The 17,660-nt window shown below is 43.6% G+C and overlaps 1 protein-coding gene across 1 annotated transcript in view; it reads right to left on the bottom strand.

Moving 5' to 3' along the window:
- Positions 1–1,040: 1,040 nt before the first annotated feature.
- LOC114923592 (tumor necrosis factor receptor superfamily member 10B-like) overlaps positions 1,041–17,660 on the bottom strand; it is a 36,881-nt gene continuing 20,261 nt past the window's right edge. Inside the window, exons 2-9 of the mRNA XM_029286720.1 lie at positions 16,691–16,820; positions 13,694–13,825; positions 11,833–11,947; positions 10,075–10,163; positions 8,442–8,555; positions 7,661–7,730; positions 3,118–3,146; positions 1,041–1,736 (exon numbers count right to left, since the gene is read on the bottom strand). Coding sequence (XP_029142553.1) covers positions 1,447–1,736; positions 3,118–3,146; positions 7,661–7,730; positions 8,442–8,555; positions 10,075–10,163; positions 11,833–11,947; positions 13,694–13,825; positions 16,691–16,820 — 969 coding nt within the window. The 3' untranslated portion in view covers positions 1,041–1,446. The remainder of the gene's footprint in view (positions 1,737–3,117; positions 3,147–7,660; positions 7,731–8,441; positions 8,556–10,074; positions 10,164–11,832; positions 11,948–13,693; positions 13,826–16,690; positions 16,821–17,660) is intronic.

Genomic DNA, 17,660 nt, shown 5'->3' with positions numbered 1-17,660 from the left:
GTCCTTGCAGAAGAAATTCTCTTAAAGATCTTTTAAGGAGAGCTCCTGAATATACTGGATTGCAGCGTTCTGCAACCTTTGCAGGTTGGTGACCCGGCGTGCGGGTGAGGGGAGGGGAAGAGAGGATGGTTTTGCACGAGGGGCAGGCGCACACATGCGTGCGTGCCAGCCACTTGTGCAAGTGGGGATGCAAGTGTACACTCACCGGCATGCCACTCAACGTAACCCAGTTGCAAATAGGCCATGGTCTGTTATTGGGCTGTGGGCCATAGTTTGGGGACCTCTGCAGTATTGAATTAAGGGAGGGATGTATCCCCTCTACACCCAGCACCCCAGAGATACATATACAGGAAATCATTTTGGTGATTTGGCATTCTCTACCCAGGAGAGCCAAATTCAGCAGAAAACATATGAAAAACTTCACAGTGTCAACAGAACAGCAAACGCTGGCCCAACTTTTCAAGTGAAAGGATTGTTCTTATTTGTGGAGGTTCCTTTGACGACTGAATAGCAGCAGGATTTAAAAACCAAATACTTTTTTAGACATGTACAAAGATGGTTTCCCAATACAAATTCTGTATTTTATTTTATTTTATTTTATTTTTTAAAAAACCACATAATTCGTCTTAGGTAAGTTCTGAGAGTCTTGGGTTTTTCTTTTGGATTTGACGTGAACAAAAGACGTTTATCTTTCGTTTACGTCAAATCCAAAAGAAGATCTGAAACTATCAAAACTTACCTGAGACGAATTGTGTTGTTTTTTAAAAAAAATAAAAATAAAAATATAGAATTTATATTGGCAATGGAAAAAGATCAATTTGGCTGCCCAAATAATTTTTCGTGGGAAAGACATCATTTGTACTGAAAAGAGTGGGACGACCTTCAAAATAACACCGGTATAGAAATACTTACCGGTAGCGTAATAATTTCTGAACATTCAAGAGCCAAATTGGTGTGGCACCTCTTTAAAGAAATGCCTCTTTTTTTTTTGTGGGCTTACAGAGCAGTTGTGCCATCCTGAGAAAACCCAAGCTGAATAAAGAAAGGAAGCGACACAGGGTGCCGCCAACTGCTTTGAGCCAGACATGACGGGCTGTTGACACCTCCTTAACTTAAGGGTGTATTTTCCGAATGATGACTTGACAAAGTCCGCAAAAGGACACTGTTTCTGTAAGGACATGGCAACAGTTGTGTCTGGCATAATCCACACCTACTCTGAAAGCATCTTTTGATTTCGAGTCTAATGTACAGCACAGCCCTAGCTGCCCACATAAAAACCCTTTTGGACAGGCAGTGCGTAGAAGGCCTTGTGCTAGTCTGGGCTATTTTAAAATGTAAACAACCTATGGCTTGGTGAGAAGAAGCTGGTAACTCAAACCTCTTTTCCTTCTTACTTTGCCAGGTGGACAAACACTGGATTCAAGAAGGGCCCACCTGGCTAAGAACTTATTCTTCATAGACATACAAACGTTGAGCAACGAGACCTTTTGTAACTTCTTCCGCAATGCCCTTTAAATCCATGCCATTGAGCACCTCCAGAAGAACATTCAAGGTGGCTGCCTGCCCCTTCTTGTCCAGCCAGGTCCGTAGCATTTGATAATGCTGCTCATTCACATATTGTGAAGCATTTGCGGCAGAGTCAATTTCGTTATCGGTCAACTTGAGGAGTCTCATGAATCTGTTCCAGTCTTTTGAAGGCACCTTGTTGATGAAGCTGTCAAAAGCTAGAGTCAGAGCTGGAAAGGAATATGATAAATTTGAGGGAGATGAAAGGAGGAGGAGGAGGAGTCTTATTAATCAGCTGCTACTAATTTCCCAGTTGCATAGGTTGCTCTGAATCAAGTGTGGCATGGCATAACTCAGAATCAAGCGTGACATAACTCAGTGGCTTGTCCTTATAAAAGTGTAGCTACATTTTTCAGAATTGCAGAAAGAATTGTTGATGGATGTCAGCAATGGGGATGAAGTAAGATAGCCTTTGGTAGGACATAGGAGATTTTTACAGCTGCTTGCTCCTCTCCCTCTTTTGAAATGCAAACCCCGTGCCCCTCAAAAGTCAATAGAATTTAAAAAAAACAACAAATAAATAAATAAGATACAAATAAAATTCTTCATGAAAATAAAAACGTAAAGATGATCATGGAGAATGAGACAGCCAAGCAAAGCCAGCCAGGTCTGCAACCAAAGATAACCTCGTGCTAGTACCTTCAAGCCAAAACAGATTCTGACAGTGATAGCCTTGTCGTTTCATAGGAACTAGAAAAACCAGTCTGTAAATTGAACAGGGCAGCTTTTATCACTTCTAGTAGGAGGTGCTTTGAATAACGGGAAAGGGGTCTAGTAGTTTAAAAAGCAAACACTGTCTGCTCCTACCACTAGAAAAAGTTGAAAGGATCACACACCTCGGTTCCAATTTACAGGAAAGCTGGGACATGACCGTTGAAGTAAAGACAAGGATAGAGAAAGCCCGAACAGCATTCTTCAAAATGAAAAAGGTCTTCTGCAGTCACGACATAAGCCTAAGACTGAAAATCAGGCTTGTCAGATGCTATATTTTTTTTATCCTGCTCAGAGAGTTGGTCTCTGACAGAAGGCCACCTGAAGAGACTAGAAGCATTTGAAATGGGGATTTACAGGCGGTTGTTACGTATAAGCTGGGTTGACAAGATCAGAAATGAGGAGGGGATAAGCCGCCTGGGAAAGCCCAGGGAAATCATCAAAACAATTAAAAAACGAAAATTAGAATATTTCAGACATGTGATGCGACACCCAGAAAAAATACGGCATCCTCCATTTAATCCTCCAGGGAAAGATTGAAGGCAAATGAGGTCCAGGCAGAAGAAGAACATCGTGGCTTCAAAATCTAAGGTTTGGACTGGTTTGGACAAAACTCAGCAGCACTTTTTCGTGCGGCTGCTGATAAAAACAGGATCACCCAACATGCTCGCCAACGTCCGATAACGGATAGAGCACAAGAAGAAGAAGAATCTTCTAGTTACTATATATCTAATACATGATATCTCAAGGAGTATTCTGACAAAAAAGAATCCAAATTAACTTGCAAGAATTTAAGAGCACTTACTCTCTACTGCGTTCCTGCCATTTTCAGGAACTAACTTCCTTCTTTCTGCACATCCTTGACCTTCCTATAATGAGAAAGAAAAGGAAAAGTAAAGATAAAAGTTTCCCCTTGTCCAGTCGTGTCTGACTCTAGGGGGCGGTGTTTATCTCTGTTTCTTAGTGGAGGGAGTCCATGTTATCCAAAGAAACTTTCCATGGTCATTTGGCCAGCGTGACTATATGCTGAGGTGAACACTGTTACCTTCCCACTGAAATGGCGCCTATGTATCTACACGCATTTGCGTCCTTTCGAACTGCTACAGTAGGCAGGAGCAAGTGACAGGAGCTCACCCAGTCACGCAGCACTCGGGTCTCAAACCCGGGTTTTCAGCTTTCCAGCTGACAAGCTCAGCGTCTTTAACCACTGGGCCATCACACCTCCTGAATGAATAGAACTCCATTGCATTCATGCAATTAGTAAGATAGCCCTCAACTTACAAACATAATTGGGACAGGAATTTCCATTGTAAGTCATTGCGGTCATAAGACAACTTGGACCCAATCGCATGACCGTGTTTTATATTGTTATATCGTTTTATATGGTTAAGTGCGAACCCATTGAATGGGCGATTTTTGCCAGAAGCTGGCAAAAAGATCCAAAGCTACAATCACACGGTACACCATATGCACAATGGTTAGAATGCAGTATTGCAGGCAAACTCTGCCCACAGTTCGGAGTTCGATCCTGACCGGTTCAAGATGGACTCAGGCTTCCATCTTTCTGAGGTCGATCAAACAAGGACCCAGATTGTTGTGGGAAAGGTGCTCACATCGTAAACTGCCCGGAGTGTGCTGTAAAGCACGATATATAAGCCTAAGTGCTACTGCTATCACAGGAGGCTGCAAATGGTTGTAATTGTAAGCCAATTACCAAATGCCTGAATTGCAATTATGTAACAACGGTGTGTGTGTGTGTGTGTGTGTGTGTGTTTACCATGATTGTAAATGTGAGGACCGGACTTTTTTTCCTAATTTCAAAAGTTCAATAAAGAAATAGTTGTGCATACGTGTGTGACTAACAATCACCGCATTTTTACATTTTGGTTACCTCTGGAGGGGAAGCTCTTAATGGAATCATTACGTCTGGTGCTTGTCCATTGGCAGTGCTACGACTGGGTGAAAATATTTTGCACCTCTGGTTCCTTTGCATGTTCAACATGTTGTCATCACGTTCTTCCCTTGGCTCTGGACTGGATCTCTTCTGCAGATATTGGAGGAATTGGGTACTCTTGCAAAAAACAAACATACGGTGGATTTTACTAGCTCTTAGAAATAAAATGTGACTGTGTCTCTGGATTTTTAAGAGCGTGCATATCCCTTTAGATAGGGGAACCAAGTCTTACTGAATTAAATGACATTCCAAATATTCGTTCTTCCCCATTTAACAGAGGATGCCACTTTAGCTACTGTTTATTTTACAAGAAGGATACTGTGGGTAGCAATATTCACCAAAGTTAGAGTTAATTCTGAGAATTCAATCTACCCAGGTTGAGTGGAGGATCATTAGCCATTGTAATGACTTCAACAATTAATTTTTCTGTTAAAATTAATTTCCTGTTAAATTAATAGTGAATTAATGTAACGAATGCCAGGAAAATTAATTTTAATTGCTTAATTGTTAGCAGTTTAATTGTATAATTGCTTGCTTGATTAATTAATGCTAAATTTAGTAATGCTAGTAAACACAGCATATTAAGAGATGTTTTACCAAACTATTCAGATAAGACTGTTATGGGCAAAGAAAGATAACCAGATTTGTAGATGACTATTCTGCTTGGATAACTGACTAACCTGATCCCCCTTGAAGAAAATTTTCAAATAGTTCAAACAGCATAAGAAGGAATGAACAATACAAAACATATGCAATATATATATATATATAGATAGATATTTTTTTTAAAGAAAAAGGTCTTACACAAACAATATGTGCTATCCCTAACTTGGTTACATTATTTTTCTCCATTTTCAACTTGAAGACTTTCTACTACATTCCTTAATGCAGACCATAAATTGAAACAACAACAAAATTCAAATCCGTGAAATCTTCAAAAATTAGACTACATGTATGTATTGTCCTGTATTTACAACCAAGAACTATGTAACTCTCATTTCAATTCATCTGAACATATTTATTTTGGCAATTTAGAAACGGCCCAACTACGGATGACTCTGGACACCTTCCCAAGGGAGAACGGTACAAAAAAAATGAGAAAAATTCATAATTAGCTAGTGACAACCCTATAAACTTGGGTTTCTCGGCAACTTTAAGATGTGCGGACTTCAACTCTGAGAATTCTGGGAGTTGAAGTCCACTTCTCTTAAAGTTGCCAAGGTTGAGAAATCCTGTTGTAAACCAAACACCATCAAACAGGGGTTCCACATTCGACCTATACATGGATTGTTTAGTTGTTGGGATCCAAAACATTCCCACTCTATCCGATCTCACTGAATGGACAGAAATAGCTGGAGATAGGCAGTCCCACAAATAACCCTGCCTTATAATGCCATGAATAGCAATAGCAATAGCACTTAGACTTATATACCATTTCACAGTGCTTTACAGCCCTCTCTAGGTGGTTTTATCACCCCTAACAATCTGGCTCATTTTACCGACCTCGACCTCAGAAGGGTGGAAGGCTGAGTGAACCCTGAGCCGGTGAGAATCAAACTGCCGAACTCCTGGCAGCTGGCAGTCAGCAGAATTAGCCTGCAGTACTGCTCTTTAGAAGGCCAGATCCTGAAGATGAAACTCAAATACTTTGGCCACCTAATGAGAAGGAAGGACTCACTGGAGAAGGGCCTAATGCTGGGAAAGATTGAGGGCAATAGAAGAAGGGGATGACAGAGAATGAGGTGGCTGGATGGAGTCCCTGAAGCAGGAGGCGTGAGCTTAAATGGACTCCAGAAGATGGTAGAGGACAGGAAGGCCTGGAGGAACGTTGTCCATGGGGTCGCGATGGGTCGGACACAACTTCGCAACTAACAACAACAACTGCACTCTAACCACTGGCGCAGTGGTTAGAATCAACAAGAAATATGACAATTATCAACAAGAAATATGACAATGAGTGAGATAGATGAAGGGCTTTAAAGGAGACAACGAACACACTGAATTGCACTCACAAGCCTACAGGTAAACAGCGCAGCTTGTGGGGAGGCATAGGCATAACAATAGGCATAACAAAGCATGCCCACCAGTGCTGGCACTGCCACATCCTGGACTAGCTGCACCTTCTGAACGGTCCTCAAGGCAGCTCCATATATGATGAGCCGTGGTGGTAAAATAGTTAAAATGTAGTATTGCAGGCTAATTCTGCCTCCTGCCAGCAGTTCGATCTGGCTCAAGGTTGATTCAGCCTTCCATCCTTCCAAGGTCAATAAAAGGAGGACCAAGATTGTTGGGGGCAAGAGGCTGACTCTGTAAACTGTTTAGAAATGGCTGTAAAGCACTGTGAAGCGGCATGTAAGTCTAAGTGCTACTGCTATTTCTGTAACAACACTGCAGATACTCCACTGTGGAAGTTGGATACCTTTCTTTCCAAGTTTTTTTTTCAGCAAAACATTTCCTCTCTTTATCTTTACACCCAATTATGTTTTATTTATGGGCTGTCAGGCTCTTGAATGGGACATAATTTTATGCACGATAGATTCGTGAGGCCTGTGTGCTGTGCAATTAGCTCACAGGGTGTAATAAGTTGGTGGGGTTGTAGTCACTGTGAGTTGTGGTGGGGGAGCACGGAGGGAGGCTCAGTCAATCTCACTGTATACATGTTATACTTTGCTAATAAAGATTCCTTCATTCATTTTAAAAAAAGAGCTCTTCCCTTCTACTCAAGGATGATACAATCATAATGTTGTTCTAATGCAACATAATTTTTATTAAATCTTCATAATGATCTTACAGCATGCAGAGCCCAATGACATAACCCAGTGATGGCGAACCTTTTAGAGACCGAGTGCCCAAAACCTGCCCCCCGCCCCGCCTCCCGCCCTGCCTGCTCTGCCCCCACCTGATCCCTGCCCCACCCGCACGCCGGGCCACCCACCGCCTCCATGGCCCGTCGCAGATCGCCCAGGTGGCCCTGCAGTGCCATGGCAGCCACGCCCTCCGCCCACACCCTGCAACATCATCTGTGCAAGACGGGGCGCGAGGGTGGAGTCTTGTCCCTGCTGCCCGGCTGCCATGTCCTTGGCCGCGCTGCTCCGTGCGGGCCGTGCCCAGGGGTGACTCTCCTCCGGGGGGCTGCTGGTGAGGAGGGGGCCGCAGGGGGCCACGGGGCTGGGGCGACAGCACGTGTGCCCACAGAGAGGACTCTGAGTGCCGCCTCTGGCACGCGTGCCATAGGTTCGCCACCACTGACATAACCTATTTTGTGTATGCCAAATACCCTATATTCTATGGCTAAGGAGGGAAGGCTGAAAAATAATCACACTTAATAGGCTGAAAAAAGCAACATGGCTTATAACATGACTTCCCATGTTACAGTAAAAGATAGCTTCTCATACAAACGTTGTGAGACTAAAAAAAAAATCCCCTCACCCAGTATTACTTTTCCCATCTCCAGAGGAGAAAAGAGTTCTTACCGTGGTGCTCCAGAAACCTGTGCAGGCTGTAAGAGAAAACAGGATGATATAGAGAAATTTAGCCAGCAGAGCAGTGATCACATGTGGACATGTTATAAAGGCATTTAAAGGGGAACCTGATGAATGATTCATGCACAAACTGCTACATGCATGGAACAGCTGTTTTGGGATGGCTTGTTCTACCCCAGATTCTAGAAGATCTAACTTGAATTCAAACTTGGAGTGACCTCAGTTCTAAAACGCTGGAGGAGAAGACAGGAATTCTTGCAAAAGGCTAGCAAACACCAAAGCTGTAGAGCTTCCTCAAATCTCCATCTACATGAAGATGTTGAGGGACTTGAGTTATTACAATAACGCAAAGTCATATTAAAGAGATATTTGACTCAATCTTGCAAAAAGGATTTCTACACTCCAAAATGAGTAAATGAAACCAGCAAGTAATAACGCAGTCAAGTAAAGCTGACCCCCCCCCCCAAGATCAATTCTGTCCATCTTTTCTCCAGAATTCTGGGACTTGAAGTCCATGGTTCTTCAAGTTCCCAAGGTTGAGAAACACTGTATTATGCAGAGTAGGATGGCAGGATTCTAGACTCTATAACTTCTGAATACTGTTGAGGCTTCCTTCTTTGTTTTTTCATGATTAAAAAGTTCTTTGCTTATCACACTATCATACCAAGAGCTATGCTAAATGTCTTACACATTTTGAGTCTCACTGAAAACAGAAATATTATTCTTACCGTTTCTAAAGCTTGTGTTTTTTTTCCAACACCATACCAGGCCCAACACTACAGACAGCCCCAGAGGAAGCACAATGAGCCAGATCCATCTATGATCTCCTACTGCAGGGGAACCTTAAAATGAAAGGAAAAGAAAGGAAAAAAGGTAGGTATAGACCAGGGGTGTCAAACTCGCAACGTCACGTGATATGTTGTGACGTATCGCGACTTTTTCCCCATTGCCGGCAATGGGGTGGGCGCGGTTTCGGCATGACACATCCGGCCCGTGGACCGGCAATTTGACACCCCTGGTATAGACTGATCATTTGAATGGCAATGCTTCTTCAAACTGAGTCCTATACTGGCTTCTGAGAGGCTTGCAATAAAATTTGATGTAATGAGTTTAATCTACAAACCCTGTTCTGGAATCAGCCTCATCCGACGAGAAACTGATAAAAGCCCATTCTAGAGACTAAAGTGGTTTTGGTGATTCTTTGATTGAGCTGTTGTTTATGTGATGTTGTTTGTCTTTGGAAGTTCCTTGATGGGGACATTGTTTGATTGATTGGTCTAAAGCAGAGATTAACACCAAGATTAACCCTAGAAGACTGACAACCAAGAAGTAAACAATACCCCATCAAGGAACAACCAACACAGACAAACAATCTAACAGTAAACAACAGCCAATAAAGGAACCTGATAAAGCCCACTCAGACCAACACTTACAAGCAAGCCACAGGGGTGGGGGACCTTGGCTCTTTTATGACTGGTGGACTTCAACTCCCAGAATTCCTGAGCCAGCGTGGCTCAGCTTGGAAACCTCTCCCTTACCCCTCAGCATGGCTGGCTCAGGAATTCTGGGAGTTGAAGTCCACGAGTCATAAAAAGAGCCAAGGTCCCCCACCCCTGCACTAGCATATAAAATGAGAGCAAACTGTCGCTCCCTACTAGCACTGATGATTTTACCTAGTTTGGCAATGAAACGTCTGCAAGAAAACAACCAAGCTTAGGGAGCACCAAGGACCCCACCGTTAACAACATATCACTCTCTCTTAAAACACAATCAGATGCACCTTCATTCCACAACTCACCCCATTTTCTACAACTCATCTCTAAATCTTCAATTCTCCTTAGGAGTCCACAAAGGTCCAGTAGAAATCAACCAAAATACCTAAGTATATAAATCTCCTTTTTCTATTTCATCTAAATTCCCCTCATCCCTGTCTTTAACAAACAAAATCTAATACAGGGGTCTTCAAACCTGGCCCTTGTATGACTTGTGGACTTCAACTCCCAGAATTCCTCAGCCAGGCACGCTGGCTGAGGAATTGTGGGAGCTGAAGTCCACAAGTCATAAAAGGGCCAAGTTTGAAGACCCCTGATCTAATATGGTAGCAACTTCCAAAGAACTGTCCCTGCTTAGCAGATACAGGATGCTGATTCTCTTCCATAGAAGGGACGGTTGCAGGTTCAAAGGCCAGAGGACAACAGGAATCAAATAATCTGTCTGCTCAGGAAGTATCCTAACCAAGAGCTGTCATCGTTGCCATATTTTGTTACATTTCCTTCTTGTTCTGTATGAAAATCCATCTTAGGGCTAGCACCATAGTCTCACATTCACTGATACTGGTCTACCAGGATGCAAGCAACTTACTTGTTGGAGGTGATGAGGTAGTATCAGGAAGACACCTGATGTCACTTGTAGGCGTGCAGTCCTGCACCTTCTTTTCTCCAGGACCACAGCTATGGACACAAAAAGAAAATTGACGCTGAAGGACTTGGTCACCACTCAGACTGAAACAAGCATCAATTGGAATCATTGAAAGCTGAACCACTAGAAGCAGCAGCCAACTGCTGCTAACCTATCCTAAGATTCTAGATTACTTGGCAATCCAGAACATTTCCAAGACATATCGTAGGAATATACATATATCAACAAAATAAAGCACTCAAGTAAGCAGATGAGAGCTGTTGTGGTGTCACAAGGGCTGGGTTGTACTGTGGCAGTCGCTGGAATTGTTCTTTTCAGATATACCTTCCATTATGCTACTGTGAGAGACTGCCAACAGGAAACTGGCATCTGGTGATGGACAGGCCAATTTCACCACCCTGTAGAAGTTACCTATTCAAGAAGCTGCCAACAAGACTGCAATACCTCCAGATGTAAGTCTGTGCAAAACCACTGCTTCACAAACTATCACTCAGAATCTTAAAAGCTCAGTGTAGGTACCTGAGGCATTTCCACACTGATCTAGGGCAGGTACAGATCTTACTTATGGTGGGAGGATCATCAAAACTAAGCTTACTCTCAACTGGTCACTGTAAGGTGGCTTCAAAACAGTTGAGCCAAGTCTCTACCCGGATGTGGTGCTTTTATGCTTCAAACTGTGGCTTCGGGAAGAGGTGAACACAGCTTCAAGTGAAGAGAAGGACCAGGGCTGACATGACAGCAGTCTTCCAATATTTGAGGGGCTGTCCACAGAGAAGAGAAGGTCAACTTATTCTCCAAAGCACCTGAGGGCAGGACAAGTAGCCTTGGATGGAAGCTTATCAAGGAGAAACCCAATCCAGACTTAAGGAGAAAGTTCCTGTCAGTGAGAAGAATTAACCAGTGGAACAGCTTGCCTCTAGAAATTCTGAATGCTCCCTCACTGGAGGTTTTCAAGACGAGACTGGACAGTCACTTGTCTAGAATGATATAGGGTCTCCTGCTTGAGCATGTGGTTGGACTAGAAGACCTTCAAGGTCTCTTCCAGCTCGGTTATTCTATATTCCTTTATGAATTTATCCTCGGGGATGATCCAAAGCTTGGAAATTAGAGGGTGGTGCTAGCAGACCCTCCTGTTTTTTTCCCCTCTAGCTTGCTCTTCCCTTCCCTAAGATCTGTGATCTTCATTTCAGGCACATTCTCCAAACCTCTTCCAATTTTTTTTCATGTCAGAGTAGAGCAGTGGTGGCAAACCTATGGCACGCGTGCCAGAGGCAGCACTCGGAGCCCTCTCTGTGGGCACATGTGCCGTTCCCCCAGCCTCGCCTCCTCCCATGACCCCCTCCTCACCAACAGCCTCCCTGGAGGAGAGTCGCCCCCGAGCGTGGCCCACACGGAGCAGTGCAGCCAAGGACATGGCAGCCAGGCAGCGTAGACAAGACTGCCCTCACGCCCCATCCCGCACAGTTGATCTTGCAGGGTGTGGGCAGAGGGCGTGGCCACCATGGCGCTGCTGGGCTGCCTGGGTGATCTGCTGGAGGTGGTGAGTTGCTGTGTGGGCAGGCGGGGAGGGGGCAGGGCAGGGGGTGGAGCGGGGGCAGGACCAGTTTTGGGGTACTCGGTCTCTAAAAGGTTCGCCATCACTGGAGTAGAGAATGCCAAGTTAATTCCAAAGCGTATTAAGCGGTGTCGATTAATGCTGACCTTGTTGTACATTTACTGCAAGCTTCACAGGGCTGGACAGGCAAGCAGAAGCTTCCATTCTTGCAAGCACACTCAGTATTTGTGGTTGCGGTACACCTTCTGATTTCTACCTCATCTGGAAAGAGAATACATCACAAATTTAAGAATTATAGCCGTTCTGAGCAGCAACGAAGACTTAAGCTAAGACCACATGGCAATGTTAGCCCAAGAGACCCTTAACCAGGATGTCTGGAGAAAAGCCCAGATGTTTGAATTGCCAAAAGCAAATACATTTCATTTCAACTTAGTATGGCCTGTGCGCGACTTCTTGGAATGCAGTGGGTGGAACCCTTCCATAACCGGCCCTGGGCTCAGACTTTCATTTCATTTCTTCAATTCATTGCATCGATGACTTTTTATTGTTTAAAATATCATTTCAAATATAAGATGAGAGCCAGTTTCGTCCAGTGGTTATGACACGAGACTAGAAACTGGGAGACGGTGAGTTCTAGCCCCGCCTTAGACAGGAAAGCTAACTAGGTGACTTTGACCAATGACCGGGAGACGGTGAGTTCTAGTCTCACTTTAGGCATGAAAACCTGTTTGAGTGTCTTTGGGCCAGTCAATCACTCTTTCAGCCCTGCCCACCTCAGAAGATTGTTGTTATGGGGGAAAAGAAAAAAAGAAAAAAGAGAGGGGAGAGTATTATGCAGGTTTGCTGCCTTGAGTTACCTATAAAGTAATAAAGCGGGATAAAAATCTAACGAACTAAGTAAATAAAATTGTCTCCATCCAAGATAAGGAGGGAGACTCAGGCGACACAGTATTGAATAACCGGAGGTCGTATTATATATTTATAGAAGTATATACCGAGAAGGTCAGATAAATAGAAGTATTAACGTAATAGAAAATCAATCTTATTATATATAACATAGATGGGGAAATTTAGAGAGAGGAGTTGCTCGGACATTACCCCTGAATTGTATCTGAAGAGGGATGAGAAGGAAGAAAGGAGAGGAGAGAGAGAAGAGAGTAAAGGAGGGGAGAAGGAAGTAGGAAGGTTGGAGGAGAAGAGGAGGAGAAGTGGGGAGAAATGGGAGGGGAGTGGTGAAGGAAAGAGGAGAGGAGAGGAAGAAGAGGGAAGTAGGGAAGAAAGAGAAGAAAGGGAGAAAGAAGGTAGAGAAGAAAGAGTAGGAGTGTGGATACAGCGAAAGGGGAAATGGGCGAGCAACACCAAAATTTATGTGTATGTATTTACTTTATTTTATTAAGAGTATCTGACAGATAGTAAGTTTATACTTGTTTATATTATGAATGGGTTGTTTGGGTTAGATTTGGATTATTATGTGATTATTCCTGTACTCAGTTCTGGGAAGTCCGGGGAGGGGGGAGGAGGGGAGAAGGGGATTAGGGGAATTATAAAAATTGATGTATTTATATATTATAGGTAAATAATGGAATTGTATTAAAAAGAGGAGATGCTCGGCTGGTACCCCAAACTGCACTCGATGAGGTGGTTAAGAAGGGAGATGGGATGTAGGGAGGTGGAAAGGAGCAAAGAGGAGAGGTTGTGGGTTTAGGGAGAGGAAGGAAGAGGAAGGTGAATGAGGGTGGAGGCAAGGCGGGGACTGCCGAGCGTCTCCGAAAATGTATTATCTTTTCTGTTTGTGTAAGTAAATGCATCATATTTGTGTTATTTGTTGTTTAATTTCAAAAATTAATAAAAAATTTATTTAAAAAAAAGAGTATCTGATAGATAAGAATGTAAAAAGAACGTATGTTAAATATCACGGTACATTTGCTGATATGTATGGGGGAGAGTTGGAAAAAATAAAAAAGTTCTTCCAAAAAAAAAATTTAAAATGGTCTCCATCCTTCATACCTAAAATCCTGCAGGCTCTGCAACGAAAGCAGGCATTGAAGGAATTCGGCAGCTTGGAAAAGGTGTTGTTTTCACAGGGCCGGCAAGTCCCTCTAGTTCTGGGGATAGCACAAGGCTGAAAGACGAACGTGCCTGGAAGAAAACAAAAGACGTAAAAAATAAGTACACGTTAAAAGTATATATATATTAAAACAGAGGTCTCCAACTTTTCTGGCTTGGTGGACCAGCAGTGGTAGCAGTAGCAGCAGTGGCAGGGAATGGTTTTGTGTGCACAACCTAATTCTGCGCATATGCAAATGGAACTTCGCGCATTCGCCCGCTGCTTGCATGCTCAGTTCCCAACAGGCTGCAGACCGGTCCCGGTCCTCAGACCAGGGTTTGGGGAACCCCTGTATTAAAAGACAAGAATTCTCTAGGAACTGCAGATCCAGCCATACAATGGATGTCCAGGTTGCACCAAATAAAGGCAGAAAATAAATCTACTACACAGCTATAGAAAGCAATTAGCACTGTTCCCTCCCCTGTTGTATCTACCCATCCCATCAAATCTGGCAGAAGTAGTATGTTGCGAGTCCCCTGTTTAAAAGGGTTCCCACTGATGGGACCCAGGAGCAGAATCTATCCTGCTAAGGCACCCAGGCTTTGGTAGATCATCCACCCTGAAGTCAGATTGGCCCAACCCTGTTGGCTTTTAAGAAGTCCCCGAACACATGGCTGTGCCATCAGGCCTGGGGATCTCCTAGATCAGTGATGGCGAAGCTTTTAGAGCCCGAGTGCCCAAACTGCAACCCAAAACCCATTTATGCATCGTCGGGTGCCGGGTGGGTGTGGCCCATTGGTGGGTGTGGCCCATTGGGTGGGCGTGGCTGCGGTGGTAACGGCAGACTGGGTGGGACTAAAAAGTTCAATCAATCAATTCCAACTTTGCGAGATCGTTTTTTTCCCCGCCAGAAGTTGAAATTGATTGATTGATTGAACCTTTTTTTTTTTTTTGCACACGGCGGCAGAGGCCTAAAGCGAAAAGGTCTTATAAAACCCAGCTGAAGGCCTAGGACTGGGGCGACAGAGAGGGTTCTGAGTGCCGCCTCTGGCACCCGTGCCATAGGTTCGCCACCACAGTCCTAGATTTAGAAGTAGGGAGTCTGCAGGATGGCTTATTGTTTGTGAGCTGTAGGTTGGCACTCTCCTATGATTTATTTATTTTTATCTGGTGGCCTTGGTTATTTGTTTTCGCTGTTCGAATGGTTTTTAATTTTGTTGAGAGTAGCTTGGTTTTGGTTGCTTTAACTTGTGAGCCACCCCGAGACACACATATGAGAGATGGGTGGTGTAGCAGTCCTGTCCCAACTTGAACCTTGAAGCAAGAACGATCCTTGACTCCATTTGTGGAGAAAGGTATAGTTTACTAAAGGTCAAGTGAAATACAGCAAAGCCAAGCCAGAACTGAAATTCGCGTGCCAAAATCCCAAGTAGGCACAATCCTCTTACGCACTTCCCATTGCTGGTTCCTCTTCCTCCCTCCCCAATCATCCAATCAATTTCAAAGAAGATGTTTTTGAAAAAAAAACAGTCACTCTGGCTGTGTAGCTACAGTCTTCTCACAGCGGGGCGACTTCCATTACTTTCATTTCCCCCCCCACACCTTCCCCCTTCCTTCCGCCCTCCCCCCAGGGTCCATGGCACATTGGTGATAGTAGGATCACCGGTGTGCGGTGGTAGTTCTGACGGGCGGTGATGTAAATTGAGTAAAAAAAACAAATACTGTCTTGCACAGGGCAGAAGTGTCTCAGTATTATTATGAATTGAGGCCTTTGAACTCTGGTGCTGGAGAAGACTCCTGCGAGTCCCCTGAACTGCAAGGTGATCAAACCAGTCAGTCCTAGAGGAGATCAACCCTGACTGCTCTTTAGAAGGCCAGATCCTGAAGTTGAAACTCAAATATTTTGGCCACCTAATGAGAAGGAAGGATTCACTGGAGAAGAGCCTGATGCTGGGAAAGACGGAGGGCAAGAGAAGAAGGGGACGACAGAGAATGAGGTGGCTGGATAGAGTCACTGAAGCAGGAGGTGTGAGCATAAATGGACTCCAGAAGATGGTAGAGGATAGGAAGGCCTGGAGGAACGTTGTCTATGGGGTCGCGATGGGTCAGACACAACTTCGCAACTAACAACATTATTATGTCAGAAGTATATGTGTGTCAACCAGCTGGGAATCCGCCTTTTTAAGCAGAAGCATACATTGTAGTTGTGCTCAGAAAGACGTAATATTAAGGGGAATAGCCAGTGGAAGTCCATCAGAAGCAGCGTGGGCCTATTATTTGGGAGGGAGGGGAAAAACACACTTTTTTTTTTGAACAGCAGGATGTGCTTCTAATCCCTCTGAATCACCTCCTTAGCCGCAATAAAATGAACATCACAGCAATATTTTTTTTGTCCAGTTTCCTAGAAGAAAAGTGGTAGCTATCCAGAAAGTTGTGCCAAGTTATAATTTCCAACTTTCTTCTTTATGGCCACGCTAACTAGGTGTCCCGGAATACTCACTTAACTTTTCAAGGGTCACATTTTTTCCATCTGGCTTTCTTTTTTTCAAATTCTTACCGCATCATGAATTCTATTTAGCATTTCTGGGGAAATGACTAATGCAATGTGATTTTTTTTATTATTATTATTATTTTCAAAGTAGGCTTCTGCTGTTATCTACAACTTCCAATGGCTTCTGAGCACAGTTCTTGGAACGGGTCATTTCCTGTGCAGTTTTGTCACTGCTTCCAGCTTGGTCACCCAACCCTCCCTTGCTTCTGCTCATGCACATTTCTCGGAACGAGGAACAATGATGCAAAAAATAATTATTCGGAAATGATCTTTTGAAAATGATTGTCCCACGGGGTCAGCAAGAAAGAACGGTCCAAGTTATCTTTCTCAAAAAAAGGGGCAAGTCATATACAGTACATGTCCAGGTCTTACTAAGAAGGATCAGGTTGAGCTGATAATGTGATACCTGGTGGGCATTTCTTGCACTTGTGGTTGCCGTAAGCAGTGTAGAAGTTGTCGGTGTCATCATCTGGTATCGTGGGGGCAGTGACCTTTGGATCCTGTACTTGAGGAAGTCTTGTCAGGGTGACTTCATGCTGGAAACAAAGACAAGAGAAAGAGGGGATAATTTTAGTCTGTGCTTCTCTGAGAAGACAGCATAAACAAAGGCTGAAATGGTTGTTGTTCCTATGCTAAAGCTATAGAGATGCCTTCCAGATGTAAATATAGTGTACAGGTAGTCCTCAACTTAAGACCACCATTAAGCCCAACGTTTCCATTGCTAAGTGAGACATCAATGAAGTTTCAGACTGGGGTGGGCCACTGGTGGTCCCCAAATCCTCTTTTTTGCAGCTTTCCAAAGCTCTTCTGACCACAGTTGCTAACAACAAACAACACTTATCATTTGGTGGCGGAAAACAAAAAAAACAAACAAACTATGCTATAGTTGAAAAAGTACAATAGGCTTATCGCATTTTTAAAAAACAAAACAAATCCTCACACATGGATGCCTTCAAACCCAGCCCCACTTGAACATGATGTCCCAATTGTAGATTCCAACTCCCAATTACCATCTGCGGATTTGATAACCTTATAGAAGTATAAGATTATGCAAATGTGAACTCAAATTTTACTCTTTAGGAAACAATGCTTGCTTGCTTGCTTCTTGCTCGCTCATTCATTCATTCATTCATTCATTCATTCATTCATTCATTCATTCATTCATTCATTCATTCAAAATGCTAAACTCAATCCCCAGTTGTTCTATGTGGCCCAAATAAAAAAGCAGTCAAATTTCCCTTAGGTTAGCTAGCCTCAACTGCTGAAATGTGGATATACATTAATATCCATGCAGTTTTCTTGGCATGATATGGAAGTACATTTCCATTATCTTCTTCCAAAATGTTCCTTTCAACTTCCCAATTAGCTTACAGATC

The sequence above is a fragment of the Protobothrops mucrosquamatus genome, unplaced genomic scaffold, assembly GCF_001527695.2.
Source record: "Protobothrops mucrosquamatus isolate PMUCROS unplaced genomic scaffold, P.Mucros_1.0 scaffold4707, whole genome shotgun sequence".
NCBI lineage: Eukaryota > Metazoa > Chordata > Lepidosauria > Squamata > Viperidae > Protobothrops > Protobothrops mucrosquamatus.
Note: the sequence above shows the minus strand (reverse complement) of the source record. Positions and strands in the feature narration are given on the sequence as shown.